Source organism: Perissodus microlepis, chromosome 1 (assembly GCF_051167445.1).
Source record: "Perissodus microlepis isolate ML-2025 ecotype Zambia chromosome 1, ASM5116744v1, whole genome shotgun sequence".
Classification (NCBI taxonomy): Eukaryota; Metazoa; Chordata; class Actinopteri; order Cichliformes; family Cichlidae; genus Perissodus; species Perissodus microlepis.
This window is the reverse complement of record NC_140461.1, coordinates 9494346-9510673: the sequence shown is the minus strand read 5'-3', so window position 1 is coordinate 9510673 and position 16328 is coordinate 9494346. Positions and strand designations below refer to the sequence as shown.

Below are 16328 nucleotides of genomic sequence, written 5' to 3'. Positions count from 1 at the left end.
CTAACACTGAGTTACACTTCTAGCCAGTGATTATTTACATAATGTATGTTATCTACTTTTAGTGGTTCTTTGCATCACCCACTATACTTGTGAAATACACTTTTCCATGTGTAATGATACGTGTCTGTCTATGATATGGAACAGAAATTGAATTTCTTCATTTTTTGCTGCTCTGTAACTTTTAAAATACACTTATTAAATGCAATAAATCTAAATTTGTAAATGGAAATTTGATGACTTGGATAATACTGTTCGTTATAACCCAACACAGCTACAGTTGTATCCTTTTCAAACATACAATTTTTAGCCCCCAAACAAGTGCAGCATAGAAGCAGCTGCCAAAGGTGAGTTCAAACTGTCTCTGTGACCCACAGGTGCAAAAGCTTCAGGGTATCCTGAAGCCTATGATGCTGCGTCGTTTGAAAGAAGATGTGGAGAAGAAGTTGGCTCCGAAAGAGGAAACCATCATTGAAGTTGAGCTCACCAACATTCAGAAGAAATACTACCGTGCCATCCTAGAGAAGAATTTTTCTTTCCTGGCTAAAGGAGCTGGCCCGGCAAATATGCCCAACCTGGTCAACACTATGATGGAGCTAAGAAAGTGTTGCAACCACCCCTACCTAATCAAAGGTAGGACAGCGCTGAAAGCTTAAATAAAGAAGTTCTGTAATAACTGCAAACTAACAACTTTTGTTCTCACCTTCTAGAGCTAACAGCCAAATTTAGCCAATTTACTTTCTTTCTGTAATCTGCTTTTTTTATGGTACACAAGTACCATTGTTTCTCATATAATTATGCTCTTATATATCAGTCATTGAATCGAAATCCGGCTTTAAATAAAATAATTAACTTTGACAATACTGCTTCACTTTTTTTTTAATGCGCCCATGTCTTTGCTATGACAGGAGCAGAGGAAAAGATCCTAGAAGACTTCAGGGAAGTGCACAGCCCTACTGCCCTAGACTTTCACCTGCAGGCTATGGTGCAGTCTGCTGGGAAGCTCGTCCTCATTGACAAATTGCTGCCTAAAATGAAGGCAGGAGGGCACAAGGTGCTCATCTTCTCCCAAATGGTCCGCTGTCTGGACATCTTGGAAGACTACCTCATTCAGAGAAGGTAACAGGATGTAACTAGACAAACTGTAGTCCTGCAGTTCAAATGTGATATCGCCCTTACTCGCTTACCTTTGACCTCGTTCTATCCAGTCTGATAGTAAGGAAGCACCATGTCTGCTGTACACAACCAAACAAGGTTTTAGTTGTACACTTAGTAGTAGTTTTAAATGTTCCTTTCTACCTGCATTGTTTAAATTTCTAATTTCCTTTATGTTCAAAGAGATGTCAAATTATCACACCAAACTGCCAGTCACTTTACACGACAGCCTGCTATTTTAATCTTCTCTTTAGCATTTTTAACTTGATAATGTCTCAGTTCCATCACAGGGTTTTAGGTCTAAATTTCAGAGTGCAATACACAGAACTATTTCAATCAGTATACGTGAATTATTTTTTTCCTCTTTCATCAAAGATATAAAGCTAATGTGTACAAACTAAGTTCCAGCTAAAGCCCTTCACTGTCCTGTTCTAGCTCTTCCTTTCTCTTTCTCTTCTTTCTTTCTGCTGGCTGCCCACCAGAAGCTAGAACAAACCTGAAGCTATTGTAAACATGTGAGGTGCTGTGCAACACAGACCTCAGACAGGGTTCAGCAGTAGGTTACAAAAGCCCTCAGGGCTCCATCACATTAGACAAGTGGGAGATTCTGAGGTTTCTCTTGAGTGGAAGTGGATAACCCCAGGAAGAGCAAGGGGTAGGATTGTAGGAGGGGATGATTGTGGACACGAGGATGAAAGAGCATACTCACCTCTTGTAGAAATGGTTTTATATTTCTCGGGTTAAGAAAAAGGGAATACAAAACAAAACAAGAATACTTGATAGTGTGAAGACCATAAGTACTGTGGTCTTGTTTTGAGTATGGATAAATTAATATGGCTGTCAAAGAATAACGCCCACATTTTGAACATACCGAGGTGTTTGATTAGGTAAGCACTATACCTGGATCCCATGTACAAGAACTCAGAATAAACGATTTAAAAAGGTATTGTACAAACATTCATCATATTTATTTCATTTATGTTGCAGGTATCTGTACGAGCGTATTGATGGACGGGTTCGTGGGAATTTGCGACAGGCTGCCATCGACCGCTTCAGTAAGCCTGACTCAGATCGCTTTGTTTTCCTTCTGTGTACAAGAGCTGGTGGGCTGGGAATCAACCTCACAGCAGCAGACACCTGCATCATCTTCGACTCTGACTGGAACCCTCAAAACGACCTGCAGGTAGGACTCAGCAGTGGGTTCAGCGAAATGCTGTAGACTTTGTTTTATTGCTGTTTCGAGAAAGTGGCATACTAACAGTTATCTGAGATCTGCTCGTGCAATTAATAGGCAGTAAAACTAGCCACCATGGGAAGTGCATTACACTGTGTCTAGTCAAAAGTACATGTTTTGAATGCTCAGTCATTCCACAAACAACTTACATGTTATTTGTTGAATCTCATTTTAATGAGTCATTTAAGAAGAGCTGTCTGTCAAATCAATGTGTAGATATTAAAACAAATTATATGCTCGGTGCAGTTTCCTCAGTTTTTGTATACTTTACAGGCCCAGGCTCGCTGCCATCGCATCGGTCAGAACAAGGCAGTGAAGGTGTACCGTTTGATCACCAGGAACTCATATGAGCGAGAAATGTTTGATCGCGCCAGCCTCAAGTTGGGTTTGGATAAAGCAGTGTTGCAGAGCATGAGTGGCCGAGATAACAGCCTGGGAGGAGGCACTGGGGGAGGGGTAAGTTTGAGAATTGTCCATACGGTCTGGAATAGGAATGAGTAGTTAAATCTTGAAATCTTGTAAATTAGAAACCATCTTGCAACAGAATTGCATGAGCCCCAGCGCCAATGACTAATACCTCTTTGGACGGTGGGAGGAAGCCGGAGTACCCGGAGAGAACCCACGCAAACACGGGGAGAACATGCAAACTCCACACAGAAAGACCCCCTGATGTTGGAATTGAACTCAGGACCTTCTTGCTGTGCGGCAACAGTGCTAACCACCGTGCCACCGTGCTGCCTAATTTATTTTCGAGATGCAAATAGATTATAATAAAATGTTTTTTGTTTTTTGATCGAAGTGTTCTGTTTATTGTTAACGAACAGTACACCGTCCGCTCTCTTCTCCAGCTTTGCCATCTTAAACTCTGAAAAGCTGGATATGAAACAAGTTAATGATCTCCTGAAAATTATTACATTTATAAAAGACGAGATCAATGCTGCATTTCTTTCAGCTGCCATTCTAGTAACATAAAAGTTGACATATATACCCGGGATACTGAATTACATTAGGAGGACACTGTAGCAAATGTGAAATGACACTAAGCCAATTTTTTCTTGTCAAGCCAACAAAAAAATAAAAACTAAAACGTGAAGGTCACTCTTAAAATTTCCACTTGAAGTGTAACCGATCCTGTTAGAGTCTAATCTGTTTGTGAGGGAATGTGTCAACACTGTGAGGTGTGTAGGTGGATGCTTAGCTGCAGTTTGTGTCCCCCGGGAGTTATATGAACTGTAAGGAGGATGTATTAGCAGTTTTCTACATCTGGTCTGACTGAACATATCTGCATACTAAACAAATGCTGGGGTTGGATATATAGCTGCTAATTTTGTGATTTTAATAATTCGGCACGCTTTTTGTCGCTCTATCTGTGTGCCTGCATTTAGTGTGCTATTTCTGTCAACTGGAGATTTGATCAACTCATGCATTATGTAGTGCCATTCCTCCTGTGGTTCCATTTCACACCTGAAATCTATTTTGTAATCTGTGAACTATTATCATGTAATTATAACCGTGTTATAGTCTCATGACTTTAATGCGATTTTTTTTTTCTTTACCTTACAGGCTGTGCAGCAGCAGCTGTCCAAAAAGGCGATTGAAGATCTGTTGCGACGTGGGGCCTACGGGGCAATCATGGATGAGGAGGATGAAGGGGCCAAATTCTGTGAGGAGGACATTGACCAGATCCTGCAGCGCAGGACAAAGACCATTACCATTGAGTCTGAGGGACGAGGATCCACTTTTGCCAAGGTAAAAAACAAGAAATCTGATAAATAGAACTCGTTAAGTACAAATGATTTAACATCAGCTTTATCGCCTTTTGTGTACATGAGTGTGGAGATTGCATATCGCTGGCTTTTTAAAATTCTCAACCTGTGCCAATTCCTGACTCAGGCATACAGGGAAAAACAAATATGATTATAACTTAATGTGATTCTGATGTCTGCTTTCAGGCCAGTTTTGTAGCATCTGGAAACCGTACAGACATCTCCCTGGATGACCCTAATTTCTGGGACAAGTGGGCCAAAAAGGCTGACATTGATATGGATATGGTCAACGGCAGAGTGAGTACCAGACTAAAATGGATACAATATCCACAGAAATGGATAATTGGAATGTGACATACACAGGACTTTTAACTGCATAAAAGACATAAAGTCCATGAAATTTTTTTTCCCCCTCTACAGAACAGCCTGGTCATTGACACTCCTCGTGTCAGAAAGCAGACAAGGCCCTTTAGTGCCACCAAGGATGAGCTAGCAGAGCTTTCAGAGGGCGAGAGTGACGGCGATGAGACCAAACCTAAGCTCAGACGAAACTACGATCGCCTGAACAGCTATGGCCGCACAGAGTGCTTCAGAGTAGAGAAGAACTTGCTTGTCTACGGGTAAGATACATTTAATAAGTTTAACCTAATACTAACTATTAAATAACATAGCTGGTATTTTGAAGGACTCACCTGAATTTTTGTCAACAAAGAGGCTCCTGAAAAATGTGTAATAGATTGAATTAAACATCCTATTATCTCCACTTGAATTTGTCCATTCACATGCAAACAAACAAACAAACAAGACCATCAGGATTATAAATTACAGCAGTATACATTTTTACTTTAACACTAAAAAAAAGTCATCCAAACTGTATATAGAGTCTGCTTCCATACTCAAATGAGTATTCCTAAGTGTGGCATTCCCATTCTGTTTCCAGATGGGGTCGTTGGAAGGATATCCTCAACCATGGCCGTTTTAAGAAGCAGTTGACTGAGTGGGATGTGGAGTCCATCTGCCGGGCCTTGTTGGCCTACTGCCTGGTCCATTATCGTGGAGATGACAAAATCAAAAGCTTCATGTGGGACCTCATAGCCCCTACCGAGGATGGACGCACAAAGGAGTTGCAGAATCACTTAGGTGAGTCTCAGCAATTCAAGCCGACATTTACTGACTTTATTACAATCAGTAAGTAGTAAGAATTAATTTGAACCACAACACTTACTTTTTTATTTTTCTAGGCTTGTCTGCCCCAGTTCCTCGGGGGAGAAAGGGTAAAAAGATGAAGACCCAGTCTAGTTCTTTTGACATCCACAAGGCTGAGTGGCTCAGGAAGCACAACCCTGAGCATATGCTTCAGGACGATGGCTATAAGAAGCACCTGAAACACCACTGCAACAAGTAAGTATTCACTTATGGCACTTTTCATCCAATTTGAGTTTCATCAATTAAGGCAAATAATGTTCCAAATGACCACAATATAGAGGTTCTATATTGCTATTTCAAAAGCATTATAAGATAAAAGAGAGTATGCATTTAACTGGCTTATAGTGGAGATGGGGACTAATTGTCTATTGCTGTGTTGTTTAGTCTCCCGTGCGCGAGAAAGAGGTGTGTGAGTACTGATGTAAAACTTTAAGCTATTATAGAAACTGGCAGGTGGTGATTATTCTCTTTTAACAAAGATGATCTCGATTTATTTTTCGTGTAATGAAGCCTAAGTGTATGAAAATACAGTTTGCACATGGCTCAAATTTTAACCGCGGCACCTTCAAGCAACAATAATTAGGAAGCACTAAAACATGTATTGGAGCTGACAGTCCGCTGATTGATTAACAGACTTCACGTTGAGACCAGCTGATAAGAATCTTCATGAGACTTCAGCCCATCTAATGGCTGTCATAGATCTCTCTTATTTACAGAGGGGGGAATAGCGCTATAAAACGCAGAGCTTGTGTCCATTGGGCTTTGGATGCAGAGCACTGAAGCTTCCATAGAAAGTTCTCCATTGTTTCCTTTTCCAGTATTGCTGAATCCAGGGATTGTCTGATATGTGACACGCCGGGCAATTGGGGACATGCAGCTAGCAGGGTTTGCTGACTTGTGCGTTTTCCCTCTGAGGACCTGGAATGTGACTGGTGGGGTGGGGGTGTGCACTGGCTTCTTAACAGACCCACAAATGTAGGACACAGCTCTTGCACAGCAATGGTTGCTATAGGAAGAAGGGGTAAATTACTGTAGACTGTTTCCTAAAAGACTTGAAAAGTTTAAAGCATCAACAGGTTATGAAACTGGGTCATAGTGGGTGATAACGATGTGAACATCTTGGACCTTACTGAATAAAATGCAGTAGATTTTTTTTCCCCTTTTTTACTGCATGCTGAAGAATATAATTATGAAAATATACTTATACTATGCAGGTTTAAGAAGGCATTTTATGGTCATTGCGTGTTTTGGATGAGAATATTATCTATGATGAAGAATCTCTCTGTTACGCTGATGGTGTTTTCTATGTACAGCCCATTGGAGATTTTTTTGCATGCCACTCATGTCAGACATACTTGGGTTATTTGTTTTTGAAAGACTGTGTTTGACTGTGCTGAGATCCTCTGCAGCCTCTCTGAGTGAACCACATCTCTCACACACAAACACAAATGCAACTAACAGAGGCTTGGAAAGGGGTGCTGACAGGCAGAGGAAGCAGCAGCTGCTCCTGGGCGGGTCCAGTCACACAGGAATATGGAGGGTGGAGGACGGAGGGAGGAGGACGTTCAGCTCTAATTTACCAGAGCCACAAGTCCAGGCCGGTCAACACAGACATCCATCACTCCTACAGACGGACAGACTCTGGAGCCCTCCGGTTGTTCATGGTCGTGTCAGTAAATGAAAGAAGGATTTTGGGCTCATTTATAACAATATTTAGCCTAGTTATACCAGAAGAAAGATGGAATGCCTGACATGATGTATTTGTGAGCAGCAGCCCACAGTTTTTTCAGTGCTCTTGATAGAAAAGCTGTGCTGAAAAGAAGCCTTGGCAGGAGAAGCAATGGATCCATATGATGATGTATGAATATAGTGGTATAAGTGATGAGAAGAAGTGGTCACAAATACAAGGAAGCAGACTAGCCTGCCAACAATGGTACTAACAGAGATGTGACCTAAAAAAATCATTTTAGGATTTTTCAAAATTTATTCATTTATTTATTTATTTTTGTCCTTGAAACCTTAGAGCCAAAATTGGCCAACAGGCATCATGATGTATTCTTACAGAATGACTAGACCGTAGGTCTTCGTCACCAAGAAAATCTCAAGGCTTGCTAGACGCTACAGCTCTGGTACACCAGCACATCGGTTCCCAGCACTTCACTGTCTGCGCTCAAAGCCTGCTGCCTGTAATGTGCGATCATGCATCACAGAGCTAATGTCTCCCCTGTGAGTCAGCCTCCTCTCTACCTTGTCAGCCTTGACTTCCCAGCCTTCATCTACTGCCAGTACAACCACATGACAACTGGAGAGAGACGCTTGTCTGTTCATTCAGTCCTCAGAGCCGAGCTGTGGATGTGCTCATGACTCCCTTGTGACGTCTATACAATAATGTCACTTTAAGTGATACAATAATTCATAGTTAATTGATCAGGGTTGGCACATATGCCGGTCTCTTCAGAAGAGTTGTGTAGTGTCTCCTGCTCCGTCAAAGGCCTGTACAGTGGAGTATTTATAGCTGTACTTTGCTCTTAGTACACTTAAAGATGAGAGATTATCGCCATAAATTGATGAATGTGACTAAATGTATAAGTGAAAATGAAATGAGTATACAATACAGTCTGTAGTCTGACCACGCATTTAATTGCATTCTGCCCAACAAATTGGTGAGTCTGTGTGCGTATGTCTGTGTATTGTGTATTACTTCTGCTTGCTCAGCAGGGCTGAGTGGTCAGGGCTTTGTTCTGACCAGTGGGTTTTCTCTGTGCAGGGTGCTGCTCAGGGTCAGAATGCTCTACTACCTGAAACAAGAGGTGATAGGAAGCCAGGCCCAGAAGGTGCTAGATGGTGTGGACTCCAGGTGAGCTTGACTTTTACCTAGTCTGATGTCAACTTGGGTTGCTTGCACTGTGAATTAAAACCGTTTTTCACTAAGATGAGTTTTTCCTGCAACTCTTTATTGCTTGGGTCTCCATTAGAATTTATTTTTGGCAAAGACTATACTATACTCTTCCTAGGACATAACTCATCTGTTTATACTTAGCAGTAGACAGCTTTTAAACCTCTATGCAGCATTTTTATAATTGTACACTAGTCGCAATCTCACTGTACAGAAAAGACCAATGCTTCCTCTGCCTTAATACAACAGTAAAAGCCTTGATAGAGATGTTAAATGACAACTCTGGTTAAAGGGTTAAAGGCGTTGCCACAGACTTCTCTCCTGGAGTGGTGTCATTAGCCTATGGTATCAACCTGTTGAGGGAACAAATGATCAGCCAAATTCATTAGAAGGTTGCAGAGCTCCACCTGCTGGTGAAAGACGGGACTTATTTATTTTCTGCTCAAGAACAAGATGGTTCAACTACAGTGCTTTTGCATCTTTAACGTGGTCAGATTCATCACTATAGCAACCTTATTTGTATTTAAGGTATAATGCCACATTGTGATCTTTTCAAAAACATGCCAACTGCCATGAACATGAAATTACTATTTACATTTTACAAATAGCTTTGTATGGATTAACAATAAAAGACGTTTGTATTGAAGCAAATAGATGTAGAAGGGTTTTGTTTTTTGTTTTTTTTTAAGTTGTTTAATCAAATCCAGCTGCTTTTTAACAATACATCAAGAAGTATCTTTTGAAAAACGGTCACAGCTATCAGCAAGTATATTGAAATGTATAAACATCACTCCCCATAATACCTGTCTAAAGCTGTGTGTCTTCTTGTCCTCTACAGTGAAGTAAAGATCTGGGTTCCAGAGCCTGACAATTCAGAGCTTCCAGCCCTGTGGTGGGATGCAATCTCTGACAAGTGTCTTTTGCTGGGTGTCTTTAAGCATGGTAACACAGTTTTTCTACTAATGTGACTTGCTTGGGGGGAGGGGGGGGGGGGGGGGGGGGTCTTTTATTTTGTTTGTTTGTTTTAAAACTTCAGTACAAAAAATGTAATTCTGGATTTTAAGTTCCAACTAAAAGTTAGCTTTTAAGTTAAGCTTTTTCTGTGATGATAGTGGTGAGTTTGGTGAAAAGGAAAAGTCAGTATTTGTTATTTAAAGTACCATCAGTGGAAACCTACTAAAATATTTTTGGTTGGTGGGAAATGAACCAGCTTGTCTACTTCATATCTGTTTCCATGCATTATCCTTAACTAATTTTGGTGTTTACTTATCCTCCTGTGCTTTCCCAGGTTATGAGAAGTACAACACTATTCGTGGAGACCCTACCCTGTGTTTCCTAGAGCGTGTGGGAAAACCAGATGAGAAGGCCATCGCTGCTGAACAGAGAAACAATGATTTCATGGATGGGTGAGTACATGACACCGTCCTGAACTGTTAAAATACTTTGTCTTTTACTTTAATTTGATTAGGCTGGTCCAGATATCTTTTAATCTGTCATCTGCAAAAAAACAACAAGGCACAAACTTTCTCTATGTGGATAGGGATGTGGATGATCCAGAATACAAGCCGGCTCCAGCACTGTTAAAGGACGACATGGAGGTAAGGTCACAAGACTCAAAGGTGAATGTTGCCATTTGTGGATGTAGCGTTTTTCTGTTCAGCTGAACAGAATCAACTTTTTAGGATTTCCTTACCTGGATGATTGAGCATGCATCAAGATATTTGATACTTAGTTTGACTTGTTGGGGTTGTCAGTTCTCCGGTATTCTTCTTTAAACATAAATTCTTCTCATTCAGGATGACGCCTCTTCTCCTGGAGACTTGGTTATCACTGACAGTGCTGGAGGTAAGTATTAGATGCTTGTAATTCACAGCAAATTATCATGATTACAAGCACAGGCCTCCCACGGGCAGGAGAAATCTAGAGATTTCAAGTGGTAAATTTAATAAAAATATTAGAAATAATGCCACTCTTTTTGCTGTTTATTTAATTCAGATCCTGTTCCAGTGACAGAAAGTGAAAGTGCCTACTGGCCCTCCCCCTCAGTGCTGACAGCCAGGCTGAGACGTCTGATAACAGCTTCTCAGCGCTACACCAAGAGCCGCCAGATCCTACACATCCACCAGACTCAGTCTCAGTCCTCCCAGCAGACTATGGTGCTGTCTGCTCCACTTTGCCCGCTACCCCCCACGCTCAACGACACCCTCAACCCCAAGATGGCTGCTAAGATTGAACGGCAACAAAGGTTAGAACACAGATTATATCAGCGATGGCTGAAAAAGAAGCAATTCAAAATTCATATGCTATTGTAAAAGCAGAATATTATGTGTCGGGGGATGGGCAGTGTGGGAACCCATTACCCAATCTGCTGACATAGCCTCCCAGAGCAACAGCCAATTTTCTAGGACTTCAAATGGGCCAATGGATATTCATTTTCAGTTTTAAAAATAGTAAATACAAATCAAGATTGTTAACGATAGCCACCAGTTATCTGATGCACTTTTTTAAATTCCATTCTTAGTATCGCAGTTTCAAACATGACTGGTCAATAGTATGCCAACCACAGACATCACAAATCTTTTTTTTTTTTTTTTTAAGAGAGAGCGTATGTTTAATTAATATAATTTAAATTTATTTTCCACTTTCAACAGATGGACCAGACGAGAAGAGGCTGACTTCTATCGCGTTGTCTCCACTTTTGGTGTCGTTTTTGACCCAAACCTCGGGCGGTTTGATTGGACCAAGTTCAGGGCTATGGCTCGGCTGCACAAGAAGACTGATGAGAGCCTGCAGAAATACCTTTGTGCTTTTACTGCCATGTGCCGACGTGTGTGTCGCCTGCCACCTAAAGAGGGAGGTCAGATGCTCATTTTCTTATTTGCAGACATGTATGCAGATCACAATGTCATATATTATGGTCCAGTCACACCTATATCTGAAGGGAAGATCCTTCAGATTATTTTCAACAGTTAGTGTCTCTAAGCCATTTGATCTCATCAAGAAAATCCATTTAGTTGGATAACTTAACGTGAAAACAGTGCTTCATGTAGTATGTGGCTCACTCAATCCTGACTCCAAGGTTCTGTTTTGGAGGATGGTCTGTAACACCTTAGTAAACAAGCTGGCTCAGCAGTTCTGAGGTAGACGACTGATAAGGTTAATCATTTGTGGAAAGATAAACACTGTGACATTGAAGCTCCAGACAAAAACAAGTCTGAGAGTTTCCTGTTGAGAATTTTTTTTTCTCAAACCTGCTTGTTCGTTTTGTTCCAGACTCTGCAGTGGACCCTTCTCTAAACATCCAGCCCATTACAGAAGAGCGAGCATCTCGTACCCTGTACAGAATAGAGCTGCTTCGGCAGGTGAGGGAACAAGTCCTTCGACATCAATTATTGTACGAGCGTCTGCCACTGTGTCAGATGAGCTCTGACTTACCTGTTTGGTGGGAGGCTGGTACTCATGACCGTGACCTGCTAATTGGTGCTGCAAAGCATGGTGTAAGTCGCACTGATTACCACATTCTGAGAGACCCTGAACTCAGCTTCATGGCTGCCCAACGCAACTACAGCCAAACAAAAGCTGCACAGCAGCAATCACGTACATCCACACCGCTCTTACACCCTCAGTACCAAGCTACCACCTCAGTGTTGACAGGCTCTCCACTGCCTCCACCCACTCAAAGAGCCGCAGACCTATGTGGGGTCACGCCCAAAGTGGAACCAATTTCAGAGGGTGAGGAGAGCAAGGAAAGACAGGGAGCAAGTTGGACCCCGACTCAAGCACCAGCTACTCCCACAGGTCTGGAAGAGAAGCCTGTTTCAGTAACCAGGGACAATGAAAGGCAGATGGTGGCAGCACGAACGAAACCCCTCACACCCAACTCCTCAGAGAGGAAACCGAAGAAGACCAAGAGGGGCCGCAAGGATGCCAGGCATGGCACAGAGTCCGACTCAGATGGCTCCTCCTCAAGTTCGACGTCACGCTCTTCTTCCTCTTCATCGTCATCCTCATCTTCCTCATCACATTCAGGGTCCAGCTCCTCCTCTTCTTCTTCATCTTGTTCTTCTGGCTCTTCATCATCATCATCCTCCTCCTCATCTTCTTCTGATGACAGTGAAAGTGAGGGAGAGGAAGGAAAAAAGAAGGGTGAGTACTTTCTTATGTAAGTTCCAGAAAACTTAAAGCAAGTAATGTTTTGTTAGGAGTGCTGACAGTGAGCTTATCTAGGTTCAAATAAATGCATTTTCTCTGTTGCATTCTTTGTGGATCTCAAATGTATTTTTGCCGATTTTTCTCAGTCCCCACTGTTACAAGTGTAAAGGGATTTGATGAGGACAGTGTGGCATCTCTGAGCGCTACGCAGGATGAAACACAAGACACCCATGTAGCTGAGAATGGCATCTCCAACAACTCTTCACACCCTTTCCAGGGTGGAGGGTACATGCTGGCTGCATCGTACTGGCCAAAGGTGATTAACTATGTATATGTGCGGTTTGCATAATTTGCTGATGATGTAATGCTGAAAACACATTAATATGTCCACTTACAGTGTGGTCAGGTGCTGTGGGGAAATCACACTAAAATTCTGTGGCTCTTGCTTTTTAAGGATCGCGTGATTATTAACCGCCTGGACAGCATTTGCCAGGCAGTGCTTAAAGGCAAATGGCCGGGAACACGTCGGGTCTATGAGCCTGGAGGCGCTGTGGCCTCCTTCTACACCACCAAGCTGCTGGACAATGCCAACAGCATGTGCGAGGACCCCTCTGCTTCACCACAGGGGTCAAAGGTGACCAAGCATGTTGCAGAAAACAAGGAGTTCTCAGTAAAACTCAACGATGTATGTTGATTTCTCCCTTCCTCCCCTCCTCCCTCCGCTTCGCCCTAATCCTAGGACCCTACCACTTCCTGCTGCCATGACCGGTGTTAGTTGCCGTGTTCAGCATGTTTCTCTGGTTTTCTTCCTGCTTTCCTTTGGGTATGATTAGTGGTTTTGACTGCCTGGCAGGAGGAGAGATTAATTTAATAGCAGCCTTCCTCTCTTTTCCCACACACTCAATTTGAATTGGGCTCTTGGGCTGTGATTACATGAGCACAAATCAGTCAGTCATGAGAATATAATAAGGTTCAGTCTGAAGCCTCTCTAGACTGAAGGGGGTCTTGCTAATAATCAGATTGAAATGGAGACCTCTGCTGTGGGTGTTCTCTGATATGCTCCTAAGCAATGTGGCCATTAACATGGCAGGCTTCAGATTTGCTTGTATTCATCTTTCCTTTTATGCTGTTTTTTGATGGGGATCATTTTCCAAATTTATGGTTTTTACCATCACAGATCATTAAACACCAGAAGCTTGTTACCTTCAATATTAAGATATTATATGCTGACAGCGGCTATTGCTTTGGCATGGCTTTCAACTCCAGTCTGAAAAAGCTTTACCCACTGCTTTGCTAAGCACTACCCACTGTGTGTCCATGTGTCCCAGTATTACTAACCAGAAAATATCTGAACAATATTTGTTTTTATTTTGTGAGAAACTTTTTACAAGATGAATTAACAAAGATCTCAAGTCAGCATTTCCACTAAGAGAGAGCAATGAGAACAACACAGTCCTAGTCATCCTTAAATCACGAGACAAAAAGAATGTGATCATTCAGGAAAGTCTCAGACAGACTCAACAAATAAAGTCTAAAGCTTTTCTTTCTTTATAAATCTGTACATTTGCCCGACAGTCATTTTCCTAGACTTGTCTTACACTGTTGTGTCTGTATAACAGGAGGGAGGTCTGAAGTTGACCTTCCAGAAACAGGGTCTACCTCTGAAGAGGCCCCTGGAGTCCGAGGAAGGTCCCCAGGCCCAGCAGCAGTACCTGGCTCGGCTTCATGAGCTCCAGAGTGCCTCAGATACAGGACTTGCTGACATCACCAAACCTCAGTCCAGCTTCCAGACGGGTATGTTTCTTTAAAAATAATCTTCCTCAACAGATTTGGCATATGAATACGCAAATCTCTAGGCAACAGGAAAGATTTTAGGCAGCAGAAGTTCTCTGTTTGTAGTCCAAGTAGTGTTGACCATTCATATTTGAGTAGGCTTTAGTTGTGTGCAGTTAAACAGTTGGTGTTATTCAAAAAGGGAATGCATTGCACTATAGAAATTTATTGCCTGATGATGTGTGCTGTCTAAAATATATCTGAATGTAAATAGAGCAAAGATCTGAGCATCTGTTCGTGCACAGTGTGCTGAAATGGACAATGCTGTTTTTCTTTAGCACCACAAGATGGTAGCAAAGGATCTTTTTAAATGACAGAGAAAAACAGTCTGGACTGTTGCATTGGCTTTGTGTACTCAATACAGACATTTCTAGTCATTAAATATCTTAATTCTGTAAGAAAATCATCTGGTCTGTTCATAATATTCTTAAATGTAAGAAAAAGTCGAAGTCCTGACACCAAAATATGAATGTGGCTCCAATTTAAGAAAAGATTTACAGTTAGCCCTTTTTCTGACACAGTAGTTCACTGCTAACAGGCTGTTTCTCCTCCAGTTCCTACAGGTCTTACTGGTCAGATGAGGCCAAATGGAGTAATAGATGGCCAGCCAGTGGTTAAAAGGAGGAGAGGGAGGAGGAAGAACGTTGAGGGAATGGACCTGCTCTTCATGAACAAGAGTAGAGTCCCAACAGTTCCCGATCAGGTAAGCAGTTGTTTTGTTAGCTGAGCATACTTCTTAGTAAGTGTGTTATGCTAGAAATCAGAAAACAATCACAAATGGCAGTTTCCTGATTTTTTTGGAACCAATTATATTTGTTAAAAGTGCTCTTCTGATTTGTTTTTTGTTTTTTTTTTTAAAGTGGCTGTTCTGCAAAGTATACAGGATATAATGACATACTCATATGCTTTCAGGTACCTCCAGGGTGGGGGGGTATTGGCCAGGTGGGCATGACTCCAGGCCCTGCATCAAGCTACAGTCAGAACCCCAGTCAGGTCCCTGCAGACACTGAGAGCAGGGTCCCGGTTATCAACCTGAAAGATGGCACCCGGCTAGCTGGGGATGATGCTCCCAGGAGGAAAGAACTGGAGCAGTGGCTAAAAGAAAACCCTGGCTTTGTGGCAGACACAGGAGCTTTTATCTGTGTAAGTCTTTACTTTTTTGCTCCAAGGGCTTCAAATTCTTCTTGTCTGTTGAAAAGAGACAATTTCTGATTAACTAAAATAATAGATATTTAGAAACATTATTTTATTTAGTACATATTTAATTAAAAAACAGAGGAACCAGTATGAGCAGAAAACTTCTTGTAGTTAGACTTTCTATGTAACTAACTGTCGTTACATTTCATGTTTAGGGGGTAAATAAGATGCAAATGCAGTTCCACTTCCAGGATGGTCGGCCAAAGCAGAAAAGGCACCGCTGTAGAAACCCCAACAAGATTGATGTGAACAGTTTGACGGGAGAAGAAAGGGTCCAGATCATCAACAGGAGAAACGCACGCAAGGTGTGTTGGTGGTGTTTTTTAAGTCATAACCAGCCATACAAATACAAAGATGGCTTTTAATTTGTTAATGACAGTGTGTACATTATAACAGTGATATGCACTCGGGTTTATGTTGCCTGTATTCTTTCTTGAAGATTGGTGGAGCCTTTGCTCCTCCGCTGAAGGACCTATGCCGATTCCTTCAGGAAAACCCAGAGTACGGGGTCCCGCCTGAATGGGCCGATGTTGTTAAACAGTCGGTAAGTTACAGAGTAACACTTCCCTCACATATTATAAAATTTATACCTTATAAAATTTAAACAGGCGTAAGTTCTACTGTCATGAAGGTTTTAACCTGTTTCTGATCATTTTAGAGACGGCAGTTTGGTGCCATCGAAATGGTTTTTAAATTCACCCCATTCATGTTATTGAGTGCAGATAATAGTAAAACTGGCCTGACTAACCTTAATGCATATGTTCAAATATGTGCTGTTCTTCTTCTCTTAGGACAACATTAGTTTTATCTCAATGAGCCTAATTAAGTAACAGTGAACTGTTGTTACTGTCACTACTTGACTATTTGCTTATATTGGGGAACCCTACCAACA

At 41.8% G+C, this 16328-nt stretch overlaps 1 protein-coding gene across 4 annotated transcripts in view; it reads left to right on the top strand.

The window, feature by feature from the left end:
• chd9 (chromodomain helicase DNA binding protein 9) overlaps positions 1-16328 on the top strand; it is a 73873-nt gene that overhangs the window by 53625 nt on the left and 3920 nt on the right. For 3 of the 4 annotated variants that reach the window (XM_084929211.1, XM_084929220.1, XM_084929238.1), the window contains 24 exons: positions 375-630; positions 906-1116; positions 2140-2335; positions 2660-2842; positions 3950-4135; positions 4339-4449; positions 4573-4772; positions 5093-5292; positions 5394-5553; positions 8126-8215; positions 9093-9196; positions 9543-9660; positions 9795-9852; positions 10051-10099; positions 10250-10499; positions 10906-11111; positions 11528-12400; positions 12553-12722; positions 12861-13091; positions 14026-14200; positions 14794-14942; positions 15152-15382; positions 15592-15741; positions 15876-15980. In XM_084929211.1, the coding sequence (XP_084785337.1) occupies positions 375-630; positions 906-1116; positions 2140-2335; positions 2660-2842; positions 3950-4135; positions 4339-4449; positions 4573-4772; positions 5093-5292; positions 5394-5553; positions 8126-8215; positions 9093-9196; positions 9543-9660; positions 9795-9852; positions 10051-10099; positions 10250-10499; positions 10906-11111; positions 11528-12400; positions 12553-12722; positions 12861-13091; positions 14026-14200; positions 14794-14942; positions 15152-15382; positions 15592-15741; positions 15876-15980 (4662 nt within the window). The remainder of the gene's footprint in view (positions 1-374; positions 631-905; positions 1117-2139; positions 2336-2659; positions 2843-3949; positions 4136-4338; positions 4450-4572; positions 4773-5092; positions 5293-5393; positions 5554-8125; positions 8216-9092; positions 9197-9542; positions 9661-9794; positions 9853-10050; positions 10100-10249; positions 10500-10905; positions 11112-11527; positions 12401-12552; positions 12723-12860; positions 13092-14025; positions 14201-14793; positions 14943-15151; positions 15383-15591; positions 15742-15875; positions 15981-16328) is intronic. The other variant, XM_084929229.1, reaches the window with a different exon arrangement.